Source organism: Medicago sativa, chromosome 1 (genome assembly GCF_051527215.1).
Source record: "Medicago sativa cultivar Bolivia chromosome 1, Bolivia_mono, whole genome shotgun sequence".
Classification (NCBI taxonomy): Eukaryota; Viridiplantae; Streptophyta; class Magnoliopsida; order Fabales; family Fabaceae; genus Medicago; species Medicago sativa.
In genome coordinates, this window is record NC_140749.1 from 22090130 (window position 1) to 22112347 (window position 22218).

Sequence of the window (22218 nt, forward strand, 5' to 3'; positions counted from 1 at the left end):
TGTCCGTGGCCTTGCTTGGTCTCACCTACGCCGAAGCCTACATCGAAATCTGTCACTAACCGCAGTTTTGCACAGGCCCTTCTCAACAAAGTAGATGCTCCTTTGTCCGAACTCCCTAAACCATGTTTGAAAGGAAATACCCTTTCAATCAAAATTTCTGAGGATCTTTATCAATCTCGTCTAGCTAATTGCAACAATTACCTCCATGGTAGATTGGTGTTGTCTAAAGGGGATAAGCCTTTGTCCTTTAAAGAATTACACGCTAAACTCTTACATTTGTGGAAATCTCTTGATCGATGGAAGATGATTCCTATGGGTAGGGTTTTTTGAATTTCGATTCTCCTGTTCTGATGATCTTAGAAGTGTCTGGTCGAATGGCGCTTGGAACTTGAAGCCAGGATTGTTACGGTTATCACGCTGGACTCCGGATTTTAATCCCTTTATTCAGACTCAAACTCATAGTTAAGTATGGGTTCGCTTTCATTATCTTCCTCTGGAATATTGGCAAGATAGAATCCTTTTTGAGATTGCTGGGGCTATTGGTACCCCTATAATAATTGAGGAGAATACTAGGAACAACACATTTGGTCATTATGCTCGTGTTCTAGTATATATTAACTTTGCTGGATTTATTCCGGATAATCTGTGTGTTGAAAGAGATAATTTTGCCTTTGACATTGAGATTGAGTATGAACACCCTCCATACTTTTGTTTCACTTGTAATTCTATTGGTCATTCATCGGATCTTTGTAAAAAAGATCCTGCCAACAAAATTGTTCGTGAAAAGGTGACCATTAATGATAATCTTGTTAAGAATGTTCCTAAAAGGCATGTTCAAGTGCAAGACCATAGGAAAATTGTGGCGGATGAAGATCCTATTATTCTCGACATAATGAGATCTAAGGAAGTGACAACTGATGTGTTTGTGGTTGGTGTTATAAACCCTGAGGAAGAACTATTTTATAGCCCTTCTGCTGAGGCAGTTCAGGTTCTATCAGCACATGTTGAAGCAGCACATGTTGAACTGATGAATGAAAAACAAAGTGAAGACAAACAGAGCAACGAATTTCCTGATATGCGCATTGTTGGTCCTTGGAGTGACGCTGTCACAGACTTGGATTATATTCAAGATCCCCTGTCTTGGTATGGTTTGAGTTCTTCCAATGTCATGGTTTCTAAAGATGTTTTAAATCCTAACATCGCCCATGACTTGGAGATTTTGCGGCCATATTTGAAAGACAATGATGCTTGTGCAAGTGAGCCTCGGGTTTATACTGATGAGGAAGAAAGAGAGGCAGCTATCAACTACTTGAAGAACCGCTCTCTTGATAGAGAAGAGCCATTTATTGAGGTGTCTAAGAGTAAGAAGAAGAAGGTGCATAAAGGTTTTCAGGTTCATAACACTCGTTCTAAGGGAAGACCTCCGAATTGACTTGAGTTCTATCAGTGATTTCGTTCTTTCCTTCCTATCTCTTGGTTTGTTGGTTGCTTTTTATTTCTGTTTTGCTTTGTTTTTCTTGTTTTTGCTTTTTTCCTTGTTTGAGAAGGTTTTGGTCTATGCCCCCTTCTCCTTTTGCTTTTGTTTCTTTTTATCTATATATTTCTAGGGTGTTGCATTTGGTTCACCATCTGCACCTCTTTTTGCCTTAAAAAAAAAAATTCATCAATAATTCATCACAACAACATCTCATTTCATCATTTTTGGACAAAAATGCAAAGTACACATATAACCACAATTTAAGCATGTAATTTCATCATCAACAACTCAATTAACATTCAATTTACACCCAAACATTGCATCAAAACATGAACACGAATTTACAATTAATTAGGTTCAATTCATCAATTTCATAAAATGGGTAGAAATGAAAAGTTAGGAATTATGGTTGAAACATAACCCTCTTACCTCTAGCACCAAGAATCTCTAACCCAAGCTTCAATTTAGCTCCTAGATGATGAATCCCCTCTTGCCTCTAACCCTTGTTCTTGTTCTTCCCTCTAGCCTATAACTCTTCTCTTCTCAAATGAAAGATGTTGGTGAAAAGAACATTATTTCTCTACTAACATTAGTTTATAAAGGCTCCCCTAATTGGGCTTATCTCACTAACTTTAATGGGCCTAACCCATTTCTATTTTAACCTCAAAAATGTTACTACTCACTTAACGGTAAAATATATCACTAACGGTTACTTAACGGTAAATAAAATAATTACTACACCCTCTAGTAACTTGGTAAAATAACACTCTCACTAAGCACTAAAAATGACCTTCAGCAAATTACAAAATTACCCCTACTCTCAAAATGACTAAAATGCCCCTAAGTCCAAAATGACTAAAATACCCCTCTAATACCGAATTCTACAATTCCCAACCAAAAATACACACAGAGGCAATAATCACATAAGAGCACATATAACACACATAAATAAATAAATAAAATAAATCTAGCGAAAAATCGGGCTGTTACAGTTTTAGTCCCTATAAAATTTACAATCACTACTTTTGGTCCTTATTTTTAAGTTAAATTTTGTATTTTTTTATTGAAATTATGTATAATATTGTAAAAATCTCTCCAAAAAAAAAATAAATTTTTTAACAAAACATAAATTAAATATGAATTGTTAACCACAAAAAAATATAAAAATTCATGTTTAATTCATGTTTTGTTAAAAAATTCTAATTTTTTTGGGAGAGATTCTTATGTTATTATAATTTTTTCTACATAGTTTTATTAAAAAGTATAAATTCTACATATGAGTTTACTTTAACGGAGGGACCAAAAGTGAAGATGGAAAATTGTTTAGGGACTAAAAGTTGAAGAAAGATTTTAGAGGAACTAAAATGAAAAATTGACATATTTACATGGACTAAAAACATAATTAACCCTATAAATTATTATGACAAACATGAGAAACATAGAAACTTACACCTTCCAAAGCTTGGACACAATTGTCCTTATTCTTTGCTTTGAAATTACTCTCTCCGTTTTAAAATGAGTGTCGTTTTAGCAAAAAAAAAAATGTTTCAAAATGAATGTCACTTTCAATTTGACATACAAGCTGCAATTTAAAAGAAAAAAAAATATTAGATTTTTTTTAAAAGTAGACATTTGTTTTTATTTAAGGGTTAAATAAGTAAATGGTCACCCTAAATATACCAACATTTAATTTTAATTCCCCTAAAATATTTCTTAGACTTTTGGTCCCTCCAAAGTTTTCCATCCATGAAGTAAGTCTCTACTTTTTAGTCAACTCGTATCTAACCTTCATATTTTTAATGAAATTTTCCTGAATTGGGTAGAAAATTATGACAATATTTTAAAAAAATAGAATTTTTTAACAAAACATTAAATATGAATTTTTTAACACCAAAAACATAAAAATTTATATTTAATTCATGTTTTGTTAAAAAATTCTATTTTTTTAGGAGAAATTTTCATAATATTCTATCCATTTATGGATAATTTCATTAAAAAAATATGATGTTTAGACATGAGTTAACTAAAAAGTAGGGACTAATTCCATGGATGGAAAATTTTAGAAGGACCAAAAGCCTAAGGAATATTTTAGGACGACTTAAATCAAATTTTGATATATTTACTTATTTAACCTTTTATTTTATACCAAACTGTTTAAATTGTGTTTATCATGTCGACCAACCTTTAGTAAAATGGCATCACCACTTGGAACACTTTCAAACATATCTCCTCCAACATGCTCCAGCTCTACGAGCAAAGATAAAATTTATGGTACTTGTTATTTTTGGCTTGAAGTAAAGGGCCTTAAAAATTCCATATTTTAAAATAAAATCGCATGAACATCTTGAAGGATATTTAGAGATAATGAGTTTTAGGGTCTCTCCTTAATTAAAGTTTGTTATTGTGTGGGTTGTTGTAGGAGTTATGTATAATTTTTTTAAGAGAAAATTACAATCGCAGTAACAAGGATCTAGTTCTCAACAACATGTTCCATGTAATTTGAAAGAGTAACCATTAGATCCTGGAAAGCGGCCTAAAATGTAAACATATCATCCTAATGATCAAGAGATAATATGCAAAACATATTTGCAAATAGGACCATGCCAACCTATTCAACACAATTTTCCTCAAAGAAAAATTGGAAATTCAATGAGAGGATTTTGTCCCTCTTGGTTTAATGAATTTGGTAATCGGTTATAGTACAATATCGAAAAAGACGCCACATTTTTATTTATGTTGTTATCTTTTTAGACCTAATTTTGGAAAGTAGTGTGGTGGTGACACATTGGTAACGGAGAGATTCATAAAATGGAATAAAAGGTCTCACTCTCATGGCATGCTGGAGGAGGCTATAATTCTACTCACAATATTGCTTGGAAGAAATGTAGAGATTTGATGAAACAAAATTTTGCTTGGAAGAAATGTAGAGATTTGATGAAACAAAATTACCATGATGAAGTTTTGATGTCTAAGCATTCTCAAACAACTCGTAACTTGTATCGAATGTGGTTGACGGTTGTGATGAACCAATAGAATCTTCTAATCAAGGATACTTCCTTAAAATGCTTAGATGGTTTGCTAACAGAAAAAGAAGGTGAAGTGAGTTGTATTATAAAATGCTCTTGAAAATGATAAAATAACTTGTTTGTCTATTCAAAATGAAATTGTTAATGTCGCCGTCGTGGAAACCACTAAAGTTATTATTGAGGATCTTGGAGATGAATTGTTTGATATTCTTGTTGATGAATCAAGAGACGCATCTGACAAGAAGCAAATAGTTGTTGTTATAAGATATTTTAACAAATATGTAGTGGCGGAGCTAGAAAATATTCTGGGGGTGGGCCAAATTATTTTTTATCCATTCAAGTGACCAATTATTTCATGTGCAAATTTACCGCATAAAGGAGTTTTATTTTTGGATCAACCAAAACCTAAAATCGACATAAAATTGTATAAAATCTCGCAAAATAGACCTATAATTGAATTATTTAAATTTTTTGGGTGAACCACTACGCCACTTTACGGGAATTTGGATCAACCGAAACCTAAAACCGACACAAAATTGTATAAAATCTCGCAAAGTAGACCTATAATCGTTGATTTTTTAATTTTTGGGGGTGGGCCGTGGCCCACCTCAGCCCATGAAGGGCTCCGCCACTGCAAATATGGAAGTATTGTTGAGCGATTTTTAGGCATTGTTCAATTTACAACTACAACAACCATCTCATTAAAAATTGCCATAGACGATCTATTTGGCAAGCATAGTCTTACTACTTGAAGAATTCGTGGACAAGGTTATGATGGGGCTAGCAACATGCAAGGAAAATTTTATGGTCTCAAAAGTTTGATCTTAAAGGAAAGTTCATATGCATTTTATGTACACTGTTTTGCTCATAAATATTAACTTGCATTGATTGCTATTTCCATAGATCACCTACAAGTTAACTCTCTTTTTAGAAAAGTATCTACTTTAACAAATGTTGTTGGGGAATCTTACAAATGGACTGACATATGCTTTGTGACAGACAAAAAATCCGTGTTAAGGAATCATTGGAGAATGGAGAAATTGTCAGCGGAAAAGGTTTGAATCAAGAAACTAATATGAAGCTTTATGCTGATACTTATTGGAGTTTTCACTTTGCAACTTTGGTGAATTTGATGAATAGTTATGTTACTGATGTTCTTGAAATGTTAAAAGATCACGTATTGGTCAAATAGAAAAAGCCAAGCAAATAGTCTTTTAATTCTAATGAATACTTTTGACTTTCCACTCACATTACATTTGATGAAAAAAGTCTTAGGTATTTCAAATAAATTGTCACAAGCATTGCAAAGGAAAAATTAAGACATCGTCAATGCTATAAACTTAGCTAACATCACAAAGAAGCAATTACAAACTCTAAGAGATGATGGGTGAGAATGTTTATTAGAAGAGGTAATTTTATTTGGGTTAAATATGTTTTGAGTCCCTACAAAATCACTACTTTTTATGTTTAGTCCCTATAAAGTTTTAATGGTAATTTTAGTCCTCCAAAATATTGTAATTTGTAAAAAATTAAAAATAGTCCCTATTTTGATTTTTTTTTTTTACAAAAAATGTATACTTTTAGTCCTCCAAAATATAGTCCCTATAAAATGCAAATAGGGACTAAAAGTGAATAATTTTTTTGTAGGGACTAAACTTGAAAGCTTGTAATTTTATAGGGACTAAAAACATATTTAACCCATTTTATTTTGCAAGGTAATTTATAAATATTTTATAAGTATTATATAAAAAAGACAAATAATTTCATCAAGAATTACAAAATTTAATGATTATTTGATAAGGGGAAATAATCTAAATAAGAGAACTAAAAAAAGAAGATATAAAATATTTTATGTGATGATACAACTCATGATAGTCTTGATATATAAATTATTACGACAAACATGAGAAACTAGAAAGTTACACCTTTCAAAGTTTGGACACAATTGTCCTTATTCTTTGCTTTGAAATTATTGTTTGGGTTAATTATGTTTCTAGTCCCTATAAAATAGCGACCTTGTAAGTTTAGTCCCTACTTAATTTTAATAGCATTTTTAGTCCCTAATTTTGTTTTTCTGCACTGAGTATTAGTCCCTACTCAATTCAAATTTGTTTAATTTATGCTTAAACTCTTAAATTTTTGAACAATTTTTTGCAGACATGTTTAGAACATTACTAAAAGTTCGTCCGCAAAAAATTATTGCAAAATTTGATTTCTACATCCAGATTTTATTACTTTTTATCTTTAACTTTTGTCGTTTTAAAAAATTCATATTTAATTCATTCCATGTCAGAAAATTCTAAATTTTAGTAAACGAACCTTTCATAGTGTTCTAATCTTGTCTCAAAAAAATCGTTCAAAAATTTAAGAGTTTAAGGATAATTAATCAAACTTTGTTTTAGCAGGGACTAAAATTATAAGTAAATTTTTTTTTATAGGGACTAAAAATACTATTAAAATTAAGTAGGGACTAAACTTACAAGGTCACTATTTTATAGGGACTAGAAACATAATTAACCCTTATTGTTTTAGTCTCAAACTTTATAAAATTAACTGCTGACAAAGTTACTAGCTAGTAAGTAACTTTTATTATTTATAAAATTCCATCACTCCAGACAAGGCTGAGGCATCACTGCAAGCCACATGAAATTTGGAAAATCCAGCTCTCTTACATAAGTTCTCAAATTCTTCTTCAGTTCTTTCCTTTCCAGTTGTTACTAAAAACATGAGATTGTCAATAGCACAAGCATGCTTAGACATATTGCTAGGGTTTGGGACCTCTGGAATTATATAATCCAAAACAATCACCTTTCCATGTTTTGGTAAAGCTTTGTGACATTTTTTTAAGAACTTCACACATTCTTCATCTGCCCAGTTATGACATACAAGCTGAAATTAATAAAGAAAAATAAAATGATTAGGGATTTTTTTTAGGCTATACCAAATTGTTTAAATTATTTATTTTATTTATATCATTGTAGACCAACCTTTAGTAAAATGGCATCACCAGTTGGAACACTTTCAAACATATCTCCTCCAACATGCTCCAGCCCTACAAACACAACAAAAGTTTATGGTAATTCTACGAAATCGTGGTTGGGTCTAATACAACTCCAAAAAACCTACTTGTGATCGGTGAAGATTGTCCTCATTTATAAATACATTGTTAGATTATCTCTTATCTGATGTGAAACTAACAATAATTATTGTTTTTGGCTATACACAAATATTCCATTTATTCCTTAGGCATTGTTGGTTTATTTACTTTACGAAAACTTGTATCTGTTTGACTGTTTTTATTTCATTTTTTTGTTTAAATTATGAGTTTAATTTATTAAATTGTCGTTTAATTTTCAGCTCTTTTTCTATTTTAAAAATTTGTATCACAAAATTGAAAAAAAATATTGTTTGTTTTCAGTATTTTCATTTCAATACAAACCTTTGAAAAATAGTAAACAAGTTAAAATTAACGTGACAATTTTATAATTAAAATAAAAATCAGAAAAGTAATGTGAAAGTAAAGGGCCTTAAAAATTTCATACTTTTTTATTTTTATAGAAAAGTAATGTGATGTGAAAGTAAAGGGCCTTAAAAATTTCATACTTTTTTATTATTTTTATTTGTGGTGGCTGGGGTTTGAACCCCGGACCTTGCATATTTTATGCATTGTACATACCAACTGAGCTAAGCTCACGATGACAAAACTTTCATAATTTAAAATATAGTAAAGGGCCAAATATATATATATTCTCGTTATTATTATAATATTGGAATGAAATTTATTTTAAGAGATTGATATATTTTACCTGGATGAGAAGGTGCATTTTGAACAACTTGTGGCATATCAAAATTAATTCCCTTAATTGAAGGATATTGAGAGATAATGAGTTTTAGGGTATTTCCTACTCCACCTCCAACATCAACCAACGTTGAGACTCCTTCAAATCCTTTATAAAATTGAAGGATCCTTTTAATTTCTAGTGGGCCAGAATGAGCCATTGCTTTGTTACAAGTATCATTCAATTCTTTGTTTGTCTTGGTGTATTGATAAAGTGATGTCCCATTGATACTTTGGAAAAGATTTTTGACATCAGGACCCAAAATTGCATCCTTTGCATCACCCCTGCAAGAGCACAAAATCATATTATAATTTTTTACCATAAAAATATATATATTTTCTTACTTTTGTTCCTATAAATTTTTGTTTTGGTTCCAAAACATATAAGAAAATACTTTTATATTCTATGATTCGTTTTAGTCTCTATAATATTTGTATATGATTTTATAAAAAAAAAAACAAAGGGAAATGATAGATACAGTGACAAATTTTATCAAGAAAATTTCAAGACATTGTATTTGCTAACACATTTCCTTAATTACACACTATTACCTCCCTTGATTTCCGCCAAATAACAAATTTAATTGGTTGAGACCTTTTCTTGATAAAATCTCTCTAGATAAATAGCAATGCTCAAAAACAAATATGTTTGTGTATAGCCAAAAATGGATAGATGTTTAGACATTTGTTTTTGTGTATGATGGTTATAGGAGCAATTCTTTCACAGACACAAACACAAATAAATAATGTTTGGTCACACACATATAAAAGTGTCATTTCTTGAAATACTAAATCATTTCATTATCATTATCAATTTCTTTTTCATTATTTAAAAAAATTAGGGGTGTTCGCGGTGCGGTTTGGTTCGGTTTTGAGCAAAAAAGTCATCCAAACCGCGAGATAAAAAAGCATGCGGTTTGGGTTGGTTCGGTTGATTTTTAAAAAGTCATCCAAACCAAACCAAACCAAACCAATGCGGTTTAGATTGGTTCGGTTTGTGCGGTTTATCGCGAGATAAAAAAAATATTACATTAACTCTAATATTGCCAACTTGTTACAAAATAAACATATGAAATTTTATTTTAATGTTTATATGATCAAATATTAGGTAAAACTTATATCAAAATATGTAAAATTAAGAAGAAAGATAAGCATTAAACAAATTATTGGGAAGTAAAGAAAACAAATTCATTACTGGAAATGAATTGAAAGAGATGGAAATGAATTATAATCGAACCTGATGGTGCAACGATGGAAAAATCGAATCAAAAGAGATTATTCTTGAGCTATGTAATTGGGCTAGTACATATTTAAGTAATATTCATTATTCTTGCGGTTTGGTTTGGTTTGGTTCGGTTGCTGAGATGCAAACCGCAAACCGAACTGAACCGCGCGGTTCAGTGCAAAAGTCATCCGAATTCATCCGAACCAAATGCGGTTTTTTGCGGTTTCGGTTTGGATTGGTTTGGTTTGCGGTTTTTCTATTGGGTTGGTTCGGTTTTGAACACCCCTAAAAAAAATATTGTAATGTATGTGTGCTCAAACACTATGTGTTTGTGACTATAATAGAATTTCTCTGGTTATAGTCCCGAAATATTTGGACCATTAATTAAATTTGGATTCCCTGTTGACCCAATTTGTTGAATTTCAATAGGAGTTGTGTTAGGAAACTACGCACAATTTCCCCATGGTCAGATTAAGTAGAAGTGAAATAAATGCGGAATAACAACACACAAGATTGTTAACGAAGTTCGGCCAATAATGCCTACTCTCCGGACTGCTGCTGCAGATCTTTTAATAAAAGGAAATATATGTGTTTACAAACACTCACAAACTCTCACTACCCACAACCCAATTACACCCAGGAATTTTCTCCTAAAATTCTCACACTGAGTTTTTCTAAACTCTCTACTGATGTAATATATTTTGTGTTGTTGTTGTTGTTCTGTGTTGTGTTTACAATGGTTTGCAAGCAAGCTATTTATAGGGGTGCAAAGTCATTGCCTCACCTACTACCAATTACCTACTACCAATTATTCACCAACAATTGCACTATGTAGTAGGTACCCAACAATGTTCACCAACAATTGCCATGCTTTAGAAACATGTATTGCTGTCAAATGCCAAAAACTTTCGGTCATTTAACTTTCGGTGTATTTTATTCATTCTTTTATTCACACATGCAATGGTGGGTCCCTCCATTTGCCAACAATCTCCCACTTGAAGACTGATTTCAATCGGTCTTCACACCTCGATCATGCAGCAGCCTTCTCTGGTCTCTTATTCTAACAGGCCAACTGAAGTTGAGCACAACTTCAGTTTGTCGATAGTCACCACCTGTGTTAACATATCTGCGGGATTCTTACTTCCTTGAATTTTGATCAATGTTAGAACCTCATCCTCAAGAAGAGATCTGATGAAGTGATAACGAAGACCTATGTGCTTTGTTCTCGAATGAAATGCTGAATTCCTTGCCAGATGTATCGCACTCTGACTATCACTGTACAAAGCACATTTCTCCTGCATGAATCCTAACTCTGTTAACAATCCTTGAAGCCATATCAATTCTTTGCTAGCTTCTGTTACTGCTACATACTCAGCCTCTGTAGTGGATAAAGCGACAATCTTTTGTATTCGCGACATCCAACTAACTGCTCCAGTACCAACAGTAAATATATAACCAGTTGTACTTCTTCGGTGATCAACTTCACCAGCAAAGTCTGCATCTACGTAGCCTTCTACTTTTATCTCTCCTTTGCTGAAGTACAAACATTTCTCTGTGGTGCCTCTTAGATACCTCAAAATCCATTTAACCGCTTCCCAATGAGCTTTACCTGGATTTGACATAAACCTGCTAATAACTCCCACTACATGGCCAATGTCTGGCCTCGTACAGACCATTGCGTACATCAAACTTCCAATTGCTGAAGCATATGGAATCCTGGCCATGAGTTCTTTTTCTTCCTCCGTCTGAGGTGATTGTTCTTGAGATAGGAGAAAATGACTTGCCAACGGTGTGCTAATCGATTTGGCATCGCCCATGTTGAATCTTTGCAAAACACGGTTGATGTACTCTGCTGCAAAACTCCTTTTTGTTTATCTCTCGTGATTTCCATACCAAGAATTTTCTTTGCCTGACCTAAATCCTTCATGTCAAACTCTTTTGACAATTGCATCTTCAAGTTTTTGATCTCATCAATGTCTGAGCCTGCTACTAACATATCATCAACATAAAGTAGCAAAATGATATAACTTGACTTATATCTCTTGAAGAAGCAACAATGGTCGGCATTGCACTTCTGGAAACCTTCCTTGTGCATGAAGCTTTCAAACTTCATATACCACTGCCTTGGAGCTTGTTTCAGGCCATACAAGCTCTTCTTTAACCTGCACACCATATTCTCTTTCCCTTTTTCTGAGAATCCTTCTGGTTGGTGCATGTATATCTCCTCATTTAAGTCTCCATGAAGAAATGCAGTCTTCACATCTAACTGCTCAAGATAGAGATTTTCGCTAGCAACAATACTTAAGACAGACCTGATAGTATTGAGCTTCACCACTGGAGCAAAAATCTCGGTGTAGTCAATTCCTTCTTTCTGCTGGAATCCTTTGACCACTAGTCGGGCTTTGTATCTCTTAGAGCCATCATGGTCCTCCTTTACTCGATACACCCATTTGTTGTGAAGTGCCTTCTTTCCCTTGGGTAACTTAGCTAGTTCCCATGTCTGATTGGAGATGAAAGACTTCATTTCGTCTTTCATGGCAAGCTCCCACTTACTAGCATCCGTGGTCTGACATGCTTCATCATAATCTTCAGGCTCTCCTCCATCAGTTAACAACATGTAGTTTATGTATCTGCTGTTTGGAACACGAAGTCTAGAAGACCTTCTTAATTCAGGAACTGGAGTAGGATGCACTGGTGTGTCAGACGGTTGTCTGATGCTTGATTCTGCCAATTCCTCTGATTGGGGAATCTCATCGTGGGACTTCCTGGAACATCATCCATCTCTACATAAACAGGCTCGCTCAATCCTGAGTCGTTGGTGGTTGTGTTATGCCTGTCTTTGTACATCACTCTTTCATTGAAGATCACATCTCTACTGCGAACCATCTTTTTGTTTTCATCATCCCAGAGGCGGTAGCCAAACTCATCTTCACCATAACCGATGAAAGTGCACTTCTTGGATTTGGGATCAAGTTTATTTCTACCTTGATCACTAATATGCACATATGCTACACAGCCGAAAACTCTAAGATGTGAGAGTTTTACCTCTTTTCCACTCCATACCTCTTCTGGTATTTTATGCTCCAATGGCACCGATGGACCTCGGTTGATTAAGTAAGCTGATGTGTTGACTGCTTCTGCCCAGAAGTTCTTTGGTAAGCCTGACTGCACACGCAAGCTTCTGGCTCTCTCAATCAATGTTCTATTCATACGCTCAGCTACACCATTGTGTTGGGGAGTGCCTGGCACAGTTCTTTCCATTCTGATCCCGTGCTCATAGCAAAACTTCTTGAATTTGGTGTCTATTCACCACCATTGTCGGTTCTGAGCTTTTTGATCTTCAAACTTGTCTCATTTTCCACCATGGCTTTCCATCTCTTGAAAGCTTCAAATACTTCAGACTTATGTTTCAGAAAGTATACCCATACCTTCCTAGAGTGATCATCAATAAAAGTCACGAAGTAATGCTTCCCACCAATGGATGGGACAGTTGTTGGACCCCAAACATCAGAGTGAACAAGCTCAAGTTTCTCCTTCTTTGGGATTCTTCCACTTGTCTGAAAGCTGACTCTCTTCTGCTTTCCAAGTATACAGTCTTCACATATGTCAATTTCTATTGACCGAAGACTTGGTAGTTTTCCTTTTGAGTGCATAACCTTCATCCCCTTTTCACTCATATGGCCTAATCTCTTGTGCCATAGATTAGGATTTTCATTTGTTGCAACTGCAATCAAATGGCATGCTCCAGCTGTCTTGTAAAGAGTACCACTCTTTTTACCGCGAGCTATCGTCATTGCACCTTTTGAAATCTTCCAATCATCACCGTGGAAGACTGTTGTGTAGCCTTCGTCAGCCAACTGGCCTACGGAGATTAAGTTTTTCGTGAGGTCGGGAATATGTCTGACATTTTTCAATTCCCATACAGACCCATTCAACTTAATCTTAACTTCACCTTTGCCCACAACCTAACAAGATTGTTCATTTCCAAGGTAAACTTTACCAAGGTTACCGGGGACATAATTCTTGAAGAATTCTTTCTGGGAAGTAGCATGAAAAGACGCTCCAGAGTCTAACACCCAAGACTCTTCCTTGCTCTCCAAAGAACATATCAACGCGTCACCTCCTCCTGAGGTGGAAGCAACATTTGCCTCATCTTTCGCCTCTTGATTCTTTGCTGGGAGCCTACACTGATTTTTGAAGTGTCCCGTCTTTCCACAATTCCAACACTCGATAGATTTCGAGTTCTGAGAACTACGATGATTTCTGGATTTGGATCGTCTGGCCTTTGATTTACCACGTCCATTTCCTCTGGTTGGATTTCTTCCTCTTGACTCTGTATGCAATACTGAAGAGGATGAAGATTCACCCAACTCTATCCGTCTGATCTCTTCACTGATCACGAACATCATCAAATTTCATCTTTTTGCTTCCTGAGGAGCTACTCACAGCTGTGACAGTAGCGCTCCAACTATCCGGTAGGGAAGATAAAAGTATCAATGCTCGTACCTCATCGTCAAATTCGATACCAACTGAACTTAATTGGGTTGTGACAATATTAAGTTCATTGATATGTTGCGCCACTGATGCGCCTTCTGTCATCCGAAGCGTAAACAACCGCCTCATCAAATGAACTTTATTTGATGCTGAAGGCTTTTCATACATGCTAGAAAGAGCCTTCATAAGTCCAGCGGTGGTTTTCTCTTTTGCTATGTTAAAAGCAACATTTCGAGATAACGACAATCGCACAACACCAAGTGCTTGTCTATCGAGAAGGTTCCACTCATCATCCTTCATCGATTCTGGTTTCTTTTCTGTGAGAGGTTGATGTAGCTTTTTCTGATACAGGTAATCTTCGATCTGCATCTTCCAAAAGCCAAAGTCCGCACCATCGAACTTTTCAATTTTCACCTTTCCTTCGTCTGCAGCCATGACTCCCACTTGAATCTAACCTCCTCTGGATCTTCTTTGACAATTTTTGTGAACCACTGTGCTTTAGAACACCTCCGTGAACAAATTGGTAACACTGACCAAATTTTCACTATTCACGAATAGTACTTTTGCCAAAAAATAACAGAGATACCGAGCCAGGTGCTCTGATACCAGTTGTTAGGAAACTACGCACAATTTCCCCATGGTCAGATTAAGTAGAAGTGAAATAAATGCGGAATAACAACACACAAGATTGTTAACGAAGTTCGGCCAATAATGCCTACTCTCCGGACTGCTGCTGCAGATCTTTTAATAAAAGGAAATATATGTGTTTACAAACACTCACAAACTCTCACTACCCACAACCCAATTACACCCAGGAATTTTCTCCTAAAATTCTCACACTGAGTTTTTCTAAACTCTCTACTGATGTAATATATTTTGTGTTGTTGTTGTTGTTCTGTGTTGTGTTTACAATGGTTTGCAAGCAAGCTATTTACAGGGGTGCAAAGTCATTGCCTCACCTACTACCAATTACCTACTACCAATTATTCACCAACAATTGCACTATGTAGTAGGTACCCAACAATGTTCACCAACAATTGCCATGCTTTAGAAACATGTATTGCTGTCAAATGCCAAAAACTTTCGGTCATTTAACTTTCGGTGTATTTTATTCATTCTTTTATTCACACATGCAATGGTGGGTCCCTCCATTTGCCAACAAGTTGTCCCTACCTTCTCTCACGAAAAATACTTATTGATAACTTCTTTTTCATTCTAAAACCTTTTTTTTTTTTTTAACTTTCCCTCTATAAATGGGTTAATATCATCCCCGAGTTTAGCTCGCTTGATAAAAATATGAGGAATGATATTTTGACATCCAATTTCCAACAACTTTCAGTGACAACCTTTTTCCTCTCTTTTTATTGGACAATAACAATAGAGAGAGAAAAAAGAAGAGAGAGAATAAAAGTACAATGAGAGTATGAGAGAGAGGGTTGTCACAAAAGTTGTTAAAAAATGGATGTTCAAATATCATTTCTCTAAAAATATTGTATTATGTGTCCGGAAGTCGAAATTCGAACATCCAACTTATTCACCTTAAGAGATGAATTTTTAGCCACTAAATTACTTGACAAAAAAATGTTAAGTTCCTCGTCATTTGTTATTCTCTCTATTAATTTAGTACCATAGTTTTGAAAATACAAATTGAAAGATATTTTTTGGACAAAAATAAATAGGGTCTTGTTAACCAATGCTCTTAGGGCATCAGTTAAGGATTCAAATATAGAAATAATTTATAAGTTTTATGTAGATAAATTTACTTTTTAAACTTTCAATGTGTTGAATACTTCATTCCCAAGATAAAATTTCCTTTTTAAACTTCTTAACAAGTACCCCAAAATTTCCCAAGTAAATTCTGGACACATCGGAAAAGACCTCCTTTATGACTGATTTGGACTGAAAGAAAATTCTCCGAAATAAGCAACAAAATAGTGGACAGTCTCCAAAAAAAAAGTAGTGGATATTAGATCATCATTTGGATGTATTCAGAAATATATGGACATGAAAAGAAGTTAAAGAAGACTTTTGAAGAAAACGTAAATTTTCTTTAACCATCTTTTTATTTAGACATTGAAAAATAGTGGATACTAGACTGGTAATGATTAATTTCAAAGTTAACAAATTGCATATTAACTAAAATTATTGAAGGATAAACTTCATTATACAATAAATTACTACTATCTACTCCTCCCGGTCCTATTTATAAGAGAAAATTGAGTCAATAAAAGTTGATGTATTTGAACTGAATTTTTAACCAGACACATCAACTTTTGTTAACCCAAATTTCTCTTATAAATAGGACCGAAGGGAGTATCTTTTAAAAAATTACTACTATCTATAATTTCATAGGGTCGATTAGTGTTAAAAGGTAAGAATTCGGCTTTTTTTACCACTGTAGCACTGTTAAAATAATTATGTACAAAAGTACCACTCTTTCTAAATTATATACACTACTACCATCCCTTTTTTTTTAGCTTCACCATGTTTCACGAAGTTTACTTTCTTTATATTTAATATTTTCTTATGCAAAATCCAAACTTTCTTGATTTTAGGTTTACTAGACACATATCCATTTATCTCAAACAATTTATTTGAAGTGTTATACAAAATGTTTTGTCAAAAAAAATGTTATACCAAATGTATTTCTTTTGTTATATTATCAAAGGAAAGTGTGAGAGAGATGGTGCATGAGTAGATGCATGTTGTACTCCTATATTTTCTCTGTGTTGACGGGAATTAAAGAATTCAATCTTTGACGGGAAACTTTTCATAAAACACGGCATCTACTTTTATTCAGTGCAGTGCATTCGTCACATAAGTGAAAACTATAGATTTCTTTGAACTAATACATTTGATTACGATAATTAATAAAAAAAAATAGAGAGATGAGCAATAATACGAGAAAATAAAAATGTGTTTGTTTATCTTATTTCGTTTGATTGAATGAAAATAGAGAGAAGATAAATATTTTTTTGAAATGGAAGACAAGAACTACATGAGAAATACACACTCCTTTCAAGCATAAATACACTCTTTTCTTCTCTTTATGTTAAAATATATACTTCAACCCTTGAATTTTATGAAATAAATATTATCAAAAATACAACATGATTTGATATATGATGAATCAATTAAAAAGACAGTATCAGTAATTTGAAGTGATTTAAATATCAAATTAGGTTTTCAAAGTATTGATCAATCACTTAGCATGTATCAATTAACCTATATAATTAACATATATCAAAATTATGGATTACTAGAAATAAAGAGTAGGGAGAAGAAAACACCGAATTCAAAGAGGTTCTCCAAATCTTCCTTGCTATGTCATGCAAAGGTGTTCCTCGTACGACATCCAGCATACGTCAGCCATCTCCATACGATCAAGCAATGTACGGTAGGTCTTCCCCTCTCCATGACCCCTCTATATCTCCCATTTGGCCAACGATCGGATAGTTTGAGATATACTTTGCACTTTCATCAACAGTGGAAAGATGAGGAAAATGCGCCAAAAACCTTGCCTGCATAAACCAAACAAATCAAATTTATAAGTTATTACAAAGAAATTGATGCTTCTATTTCTGCATATGTGCAGGACGCATCGGTAGTTAACTGCCGAGGAAAACTTCGATAGTTAACTACCGATGGTAATAACCGGCGACAATTAACTACCGAGGGGGAATTTGCGTCTATTACAAGTGTTCTTCAGCCTTGTTTCAAATGTCAACAACAATTTTCTAGTCATAACCCTAGTTTGGAAATTCATTTGATAAGTTTCACTTAGAAAGAGGCAAGGTGAGAGTATAGAAAAATCGAAAGAAAGAGAAAGAAAGAAGAATCTCAAGGGAGAAGAGGACCTAGCTTGAAGAAACTCAAGAGGGAGAGTAGATTAGAGCTTTAAACTTAGCTTTTGGGAGTTAGAGGTAAGGGGAACAAACTATATTCACTCATTGAATTAAAAATCGCTTGTATGATATTTGGGTCATGTTTGTTGTTGGGAATTTATGAAATTGATGTTGATTAAAGTTGATTTTCGTGCTCCAGTAACTGTGCTAATTTTGAGTATGATGAAATCTATGAAAATAAGTTGTTGATGCGCTAAAACTCATGTTTGATGATATAGAAATAATTGATTATGAAGTTTTGGCTTATTTATGTGAATTTCATGATATTGTTTATGATTATTGCTCAAATCATGTTCTAATTACTTGTCATGATATTGAGCATGTGTTTATGTTGAAATTCATGGAAGTAATTGTATTAAATGTGATGTTTAGATAAATTGTGGTGTTTTTGTGAATTTTGTGAGAAATGAGTATTGATGATGAGAGTTGTTGTTTGATGAATTGGTGAAGTTGTTATTGTGATAAAATGGATAAGAAATTATGTTATGGTTGTGAACTTATTTGGGTGTGGCTTCAAGGATTGTTAACAGAGTTGGGATTCATCAAGGAGAAGTGTGCATTGTATAGTGATAGTCAGAGTGTGATACATTTAGCAAAGAATTTAAAATTTATCTGAGAACAAAAGACATTGGTCTTCGTTATCACTTCATTAGATCTCTTCTTGAGGAAGAGGTGCTAACATTGATCAAAATTCAAGGAAGTAAGAATCCATCAGATATGTTAACAAAGGTGGTGACTATCCATAAACTGATGTTGCAATAAAAGACTAGAGAAACGTCTTTTGCATGATCCAGGTGTGAAGACCAATTAAAGCAACTCTTGACAAACTATGAAGCACGAACTCTGTCACGGACAATAGACACGACAAAGAGAGTGACACATTGACAATGATTATAATTCAATATATTCATGTGTCGGAATCAAAATCGAAGTCTGAGATCGGCACATGTTTGATGTCGGAACACACCTAGTTCGATGAGTGTCTGCGCTTCATAGGTCACAAGAGAGACTTGAAATCAGCTCATTTCTCAACAAAAAAAAAATGTCGAGTCCATTTAAATCTGAGGTAAAAAAAAGTAGTGCATTGAATACTTTTATCATTTATTTTTTAAATAATTTTTTTAAACCTCGTTGTTCTTTTCTCTTTTTAAATTAGAGTTGAAAAATAGTGAGGATATTTCCCTGATTCCCCAAGACATACTCAACTTGGCTGACGTACATTGACTAATATAACCAAACACATAATCACGTTAATTAATTGCGATTGCAATGTTTGAAAATGTGCATCAAAATTATCGACAAATTAGATTCCTATGTGTCTATATAAAGGATCATAATATTGAAGGAAATGACACACACAAAAAAAAAAGTGAATATAACCATAAAACAGTTAGCAAAAATGAGTTCCAATTCTAAACAAAATAATCTTTCTATACTAATGAGGTAGAAAAAGTTGATGATGCTTATCTTTCTGCATTGTTATGTTTTAGTAGGATTTTTCCTGCAATACTAAATGCTGCTGTTGATCTCAATTTATTTGAAATCATAGCTAAGTTACAAAATTCAAGTGAACATTCTAGTTTTTCTGCTTCTGAAATTGCTTCTGAGCTTCCAAATCAACACCCTGAATTGGCTGAGAGGCTTGAACGCATGTTGACTGTGTTGGCCAGTTACTCTCTTCTCACTTGTTCCATTCGTACCAATGAAGATGGTAAGAAAGAAAGAGTTTATGCTCTTTCTCCAATTGGTCAATACTTTGCATGTGACAGTGATGGAGGCTCATTGGCTCCACTCTCAACATTAATCCATAGAGGGTGTAACAGCGTTTGGTAAGTACTAGCTAGCTAGTAGTAATTTTTTTCAATAATAAAAATTTAAATTGAAGTTTTCCAAAAAAAAAATAAAATTGAAGGAATAGTGTGTCGACCCAAACTATTAAAAAAATCATATAATTAATTCATAAAATACTTACTAATTTGTTCACATTTATTTTCTTTCTAGAGGACTGACGGGTTCGAACTTGCAACTTGCGCATCCGAATTCTTAAGCTTTTTTTTTACTCTAACACTATTTTAATAATTATTTATCAAAATACCATCCTTTTTGAATTATGTACACTACTACCACACTTTTCTTTGATTGACACTATTGCCGCTAGAATTGGAACACTTGGCACATCACTACCACCATTTATTCTTTCTTTCTTCTACCATCATGCGTTTAATGGTTTTTTTTAAGCACTATTTTTTTATGTATTGTTATTATATTAATAAACAAGAATTAATTAAATAATGATATTAAGAAAAATATAAAGTAAATTATTAATTAAATAATTGAGTTTCAAATTAATTATACTATTAGTTATTTAATTAATGATGTTAAAGAAAAATATAAAATACAAATGGAGACTTATAATTATATTTTCGATTACATTAATTTGATATTCCGATGCACCGCATATTAATAGATGAAATTGATACATAACAACGAGTCAATTTTTTTCGGAAACATTAGCATTGTGGGGACATTTTTTCTTGATGTGTCCCTCGTTCCGGCAAATACTACATCTCTTTGGGTGTCTACTACTCTCCCTTAGATCCATTTCAGTATGAATTTGAGCAGATTGTGGACGGCCTTTTGGATCCCTCCGCATGGCTGGATTGTGGCACAATTCAACTCCGTCATATTCCGGCCAGTAGGATTGAAGAGGAATTGGTTGGAACTCCGGGGAGACACATACATCATGAAGTCATGGTGAATTTTTGAACAAGCGGCTATGACATGTGAACAAGGGTAATGTAATGCCTGAAATTCACCACAATCACACCATTGTTTGTCAAGGTCTACCATGAATGTTCCTGTTGGTCGGCCGCTTGGTGGACAAACCAACTCCTGAACACTGAAAAGACTATGTCCCCGATTGTGAATGTATACTTGATGAGTTTTTGATATCGCTCGTTGTTTGGCAAGATTATCCATGACTACATCTGAGTAAACTTTACCAGATGCCATCATTGCTTGGGCCTTACTCCCTCTATTTATGAAGAGTTCAGTAGATCTATAATAGGTTGCCTGGACAATTGGCGTGATTGGAAGATTGCGCACCCCTTTTAGTACATTGTTGAAGCACTCAGAAATGTTAGTTGCCATGTGCCCCCAACGTCTCCCTTCATCATGTGCTTGTAGCCATTGTTTCTTTGGAATATCGTTGACCCACTTCACAACATCATCAGACCAATTCCTGATTTGGTTTTTGTAGTGTGTGATGCTTGGTTGAGTCATTGAGTATCCTGAAGGCAAAAATTTAATGTTGTTTAGTACTTAAAAAGGCAAATTATATATGCATTGTTGTATAAAAAAAAATACTAACCCGTAATCTGAATTTGATTGGGTGAGTGAGATTTCGATAAGATAATGTTGACATCAGCGCTGACGTCAGCGTAATCCGTGATCTGAATTTGATTTACTGAGTGAGATTTCGATAAGATAATGTTAACGTAAGCGGCGACGTCAGCGTAATCCGTGATTTGAATTTGATTAGTTGAGCTTAATTGAAATATCATTAATTAAATAATTGATTGTTTAATTAAATTTGAGATTAATGATTTAATTATAATTAAATTTATTAAAACAGGAGCTTTATTTTTATTTTTGAATATGAAAGAAATTAATAAAAGAAACATTGTTTTATTAAATTCTAATTAATAATTCTCAAAAAATATAAACTATTTTAATTTTTAATTAGCTAGAAAACTTAAATTAATAATTAAAAAATTCAATTAATGATTAAATAAAATAGGAACTTTAATTACATTTTTTAATATAACAAAACAATTAATAAAAATTTTAAATAAATTTAACGGTAAAAAGAAAATGAAGTTAGAAGAAAGAAGAAAGAAAAACCATAATATTCTACACAAAAGACAAAACTAGAATATTCTCCCCACTTTCAAGGGCACATGTCATTCACTTAGTGGAAGGGCCGTCAAGCTCAAAAAAAAAAAGGATGGTAGTAGTGGGAAAATACTTGTGTGGACCAGGGACCAAACCCCATTGTGTGGTCACAACCAAAGAAATGGGAGAGAAGAGAGAGAAGAGAGAAGAGAGAGAAAATGGAAAAAGTAAAGAAAGAAAGAAAGAAAACTATGTGTGTGACCAAACTCAATTGTGTGGTCCTGGTCCACACAAGTCTTTCTCGTAGTAGTGTATATAATTTAGAAAGAGTGGTACTTTTGTACATAATTATTTTAACA

The 22218-nt window shown here is 33.6% G+C and overlaps 1 protein-coding gene and 2 pseudogenes across 1 annotated transcript; 2 read left to right on the forward strand and 1 right to left on the reverse strand.

Annotated features, from left to right (window-relative positions):
- Window positions 1-3669: 3669 nt before the first annotated feature.
- Window positions 3670-5942, forward strand: LOC146953629 (uncharacterized; annotated as a pseudogene).
- Window positions 5943-7068: 1126 nt separating this feature from the next.
- Window positions 7069-8668, reverse strand: LOC146953630 (isoliquiritigenin 2'-O-methyltransferase-like). The gene is made up of 3 exons (XM_085710903.1): window positions 8310-8668; window positions 7491-7555; window positions 7069-7392 (listed from the first exon to the last, which is right to left on the reverse strand). Exons 1-3 carry the CDS (start codon window positions 8662-8664, stop codon window positions 7093-7095), a joined length of 720 nt encoding a protein of 239 aa, XP_085567029.1. The 5' UTR covers window positions 8665-8668; the 3' UTR covers window positions 7069-7092.
- A 9763-nt stretch (window positions 8669-18431) lies between these two features.
- On the forward strand, window positions 18432-19798 carry LOC146953631 (isoliquiritigenin 2'-O-methyltransferase pseudogene; annotated as a pseudogene).
- Window positions 19799-22218: the final 2420 nt, after the last annotated feature.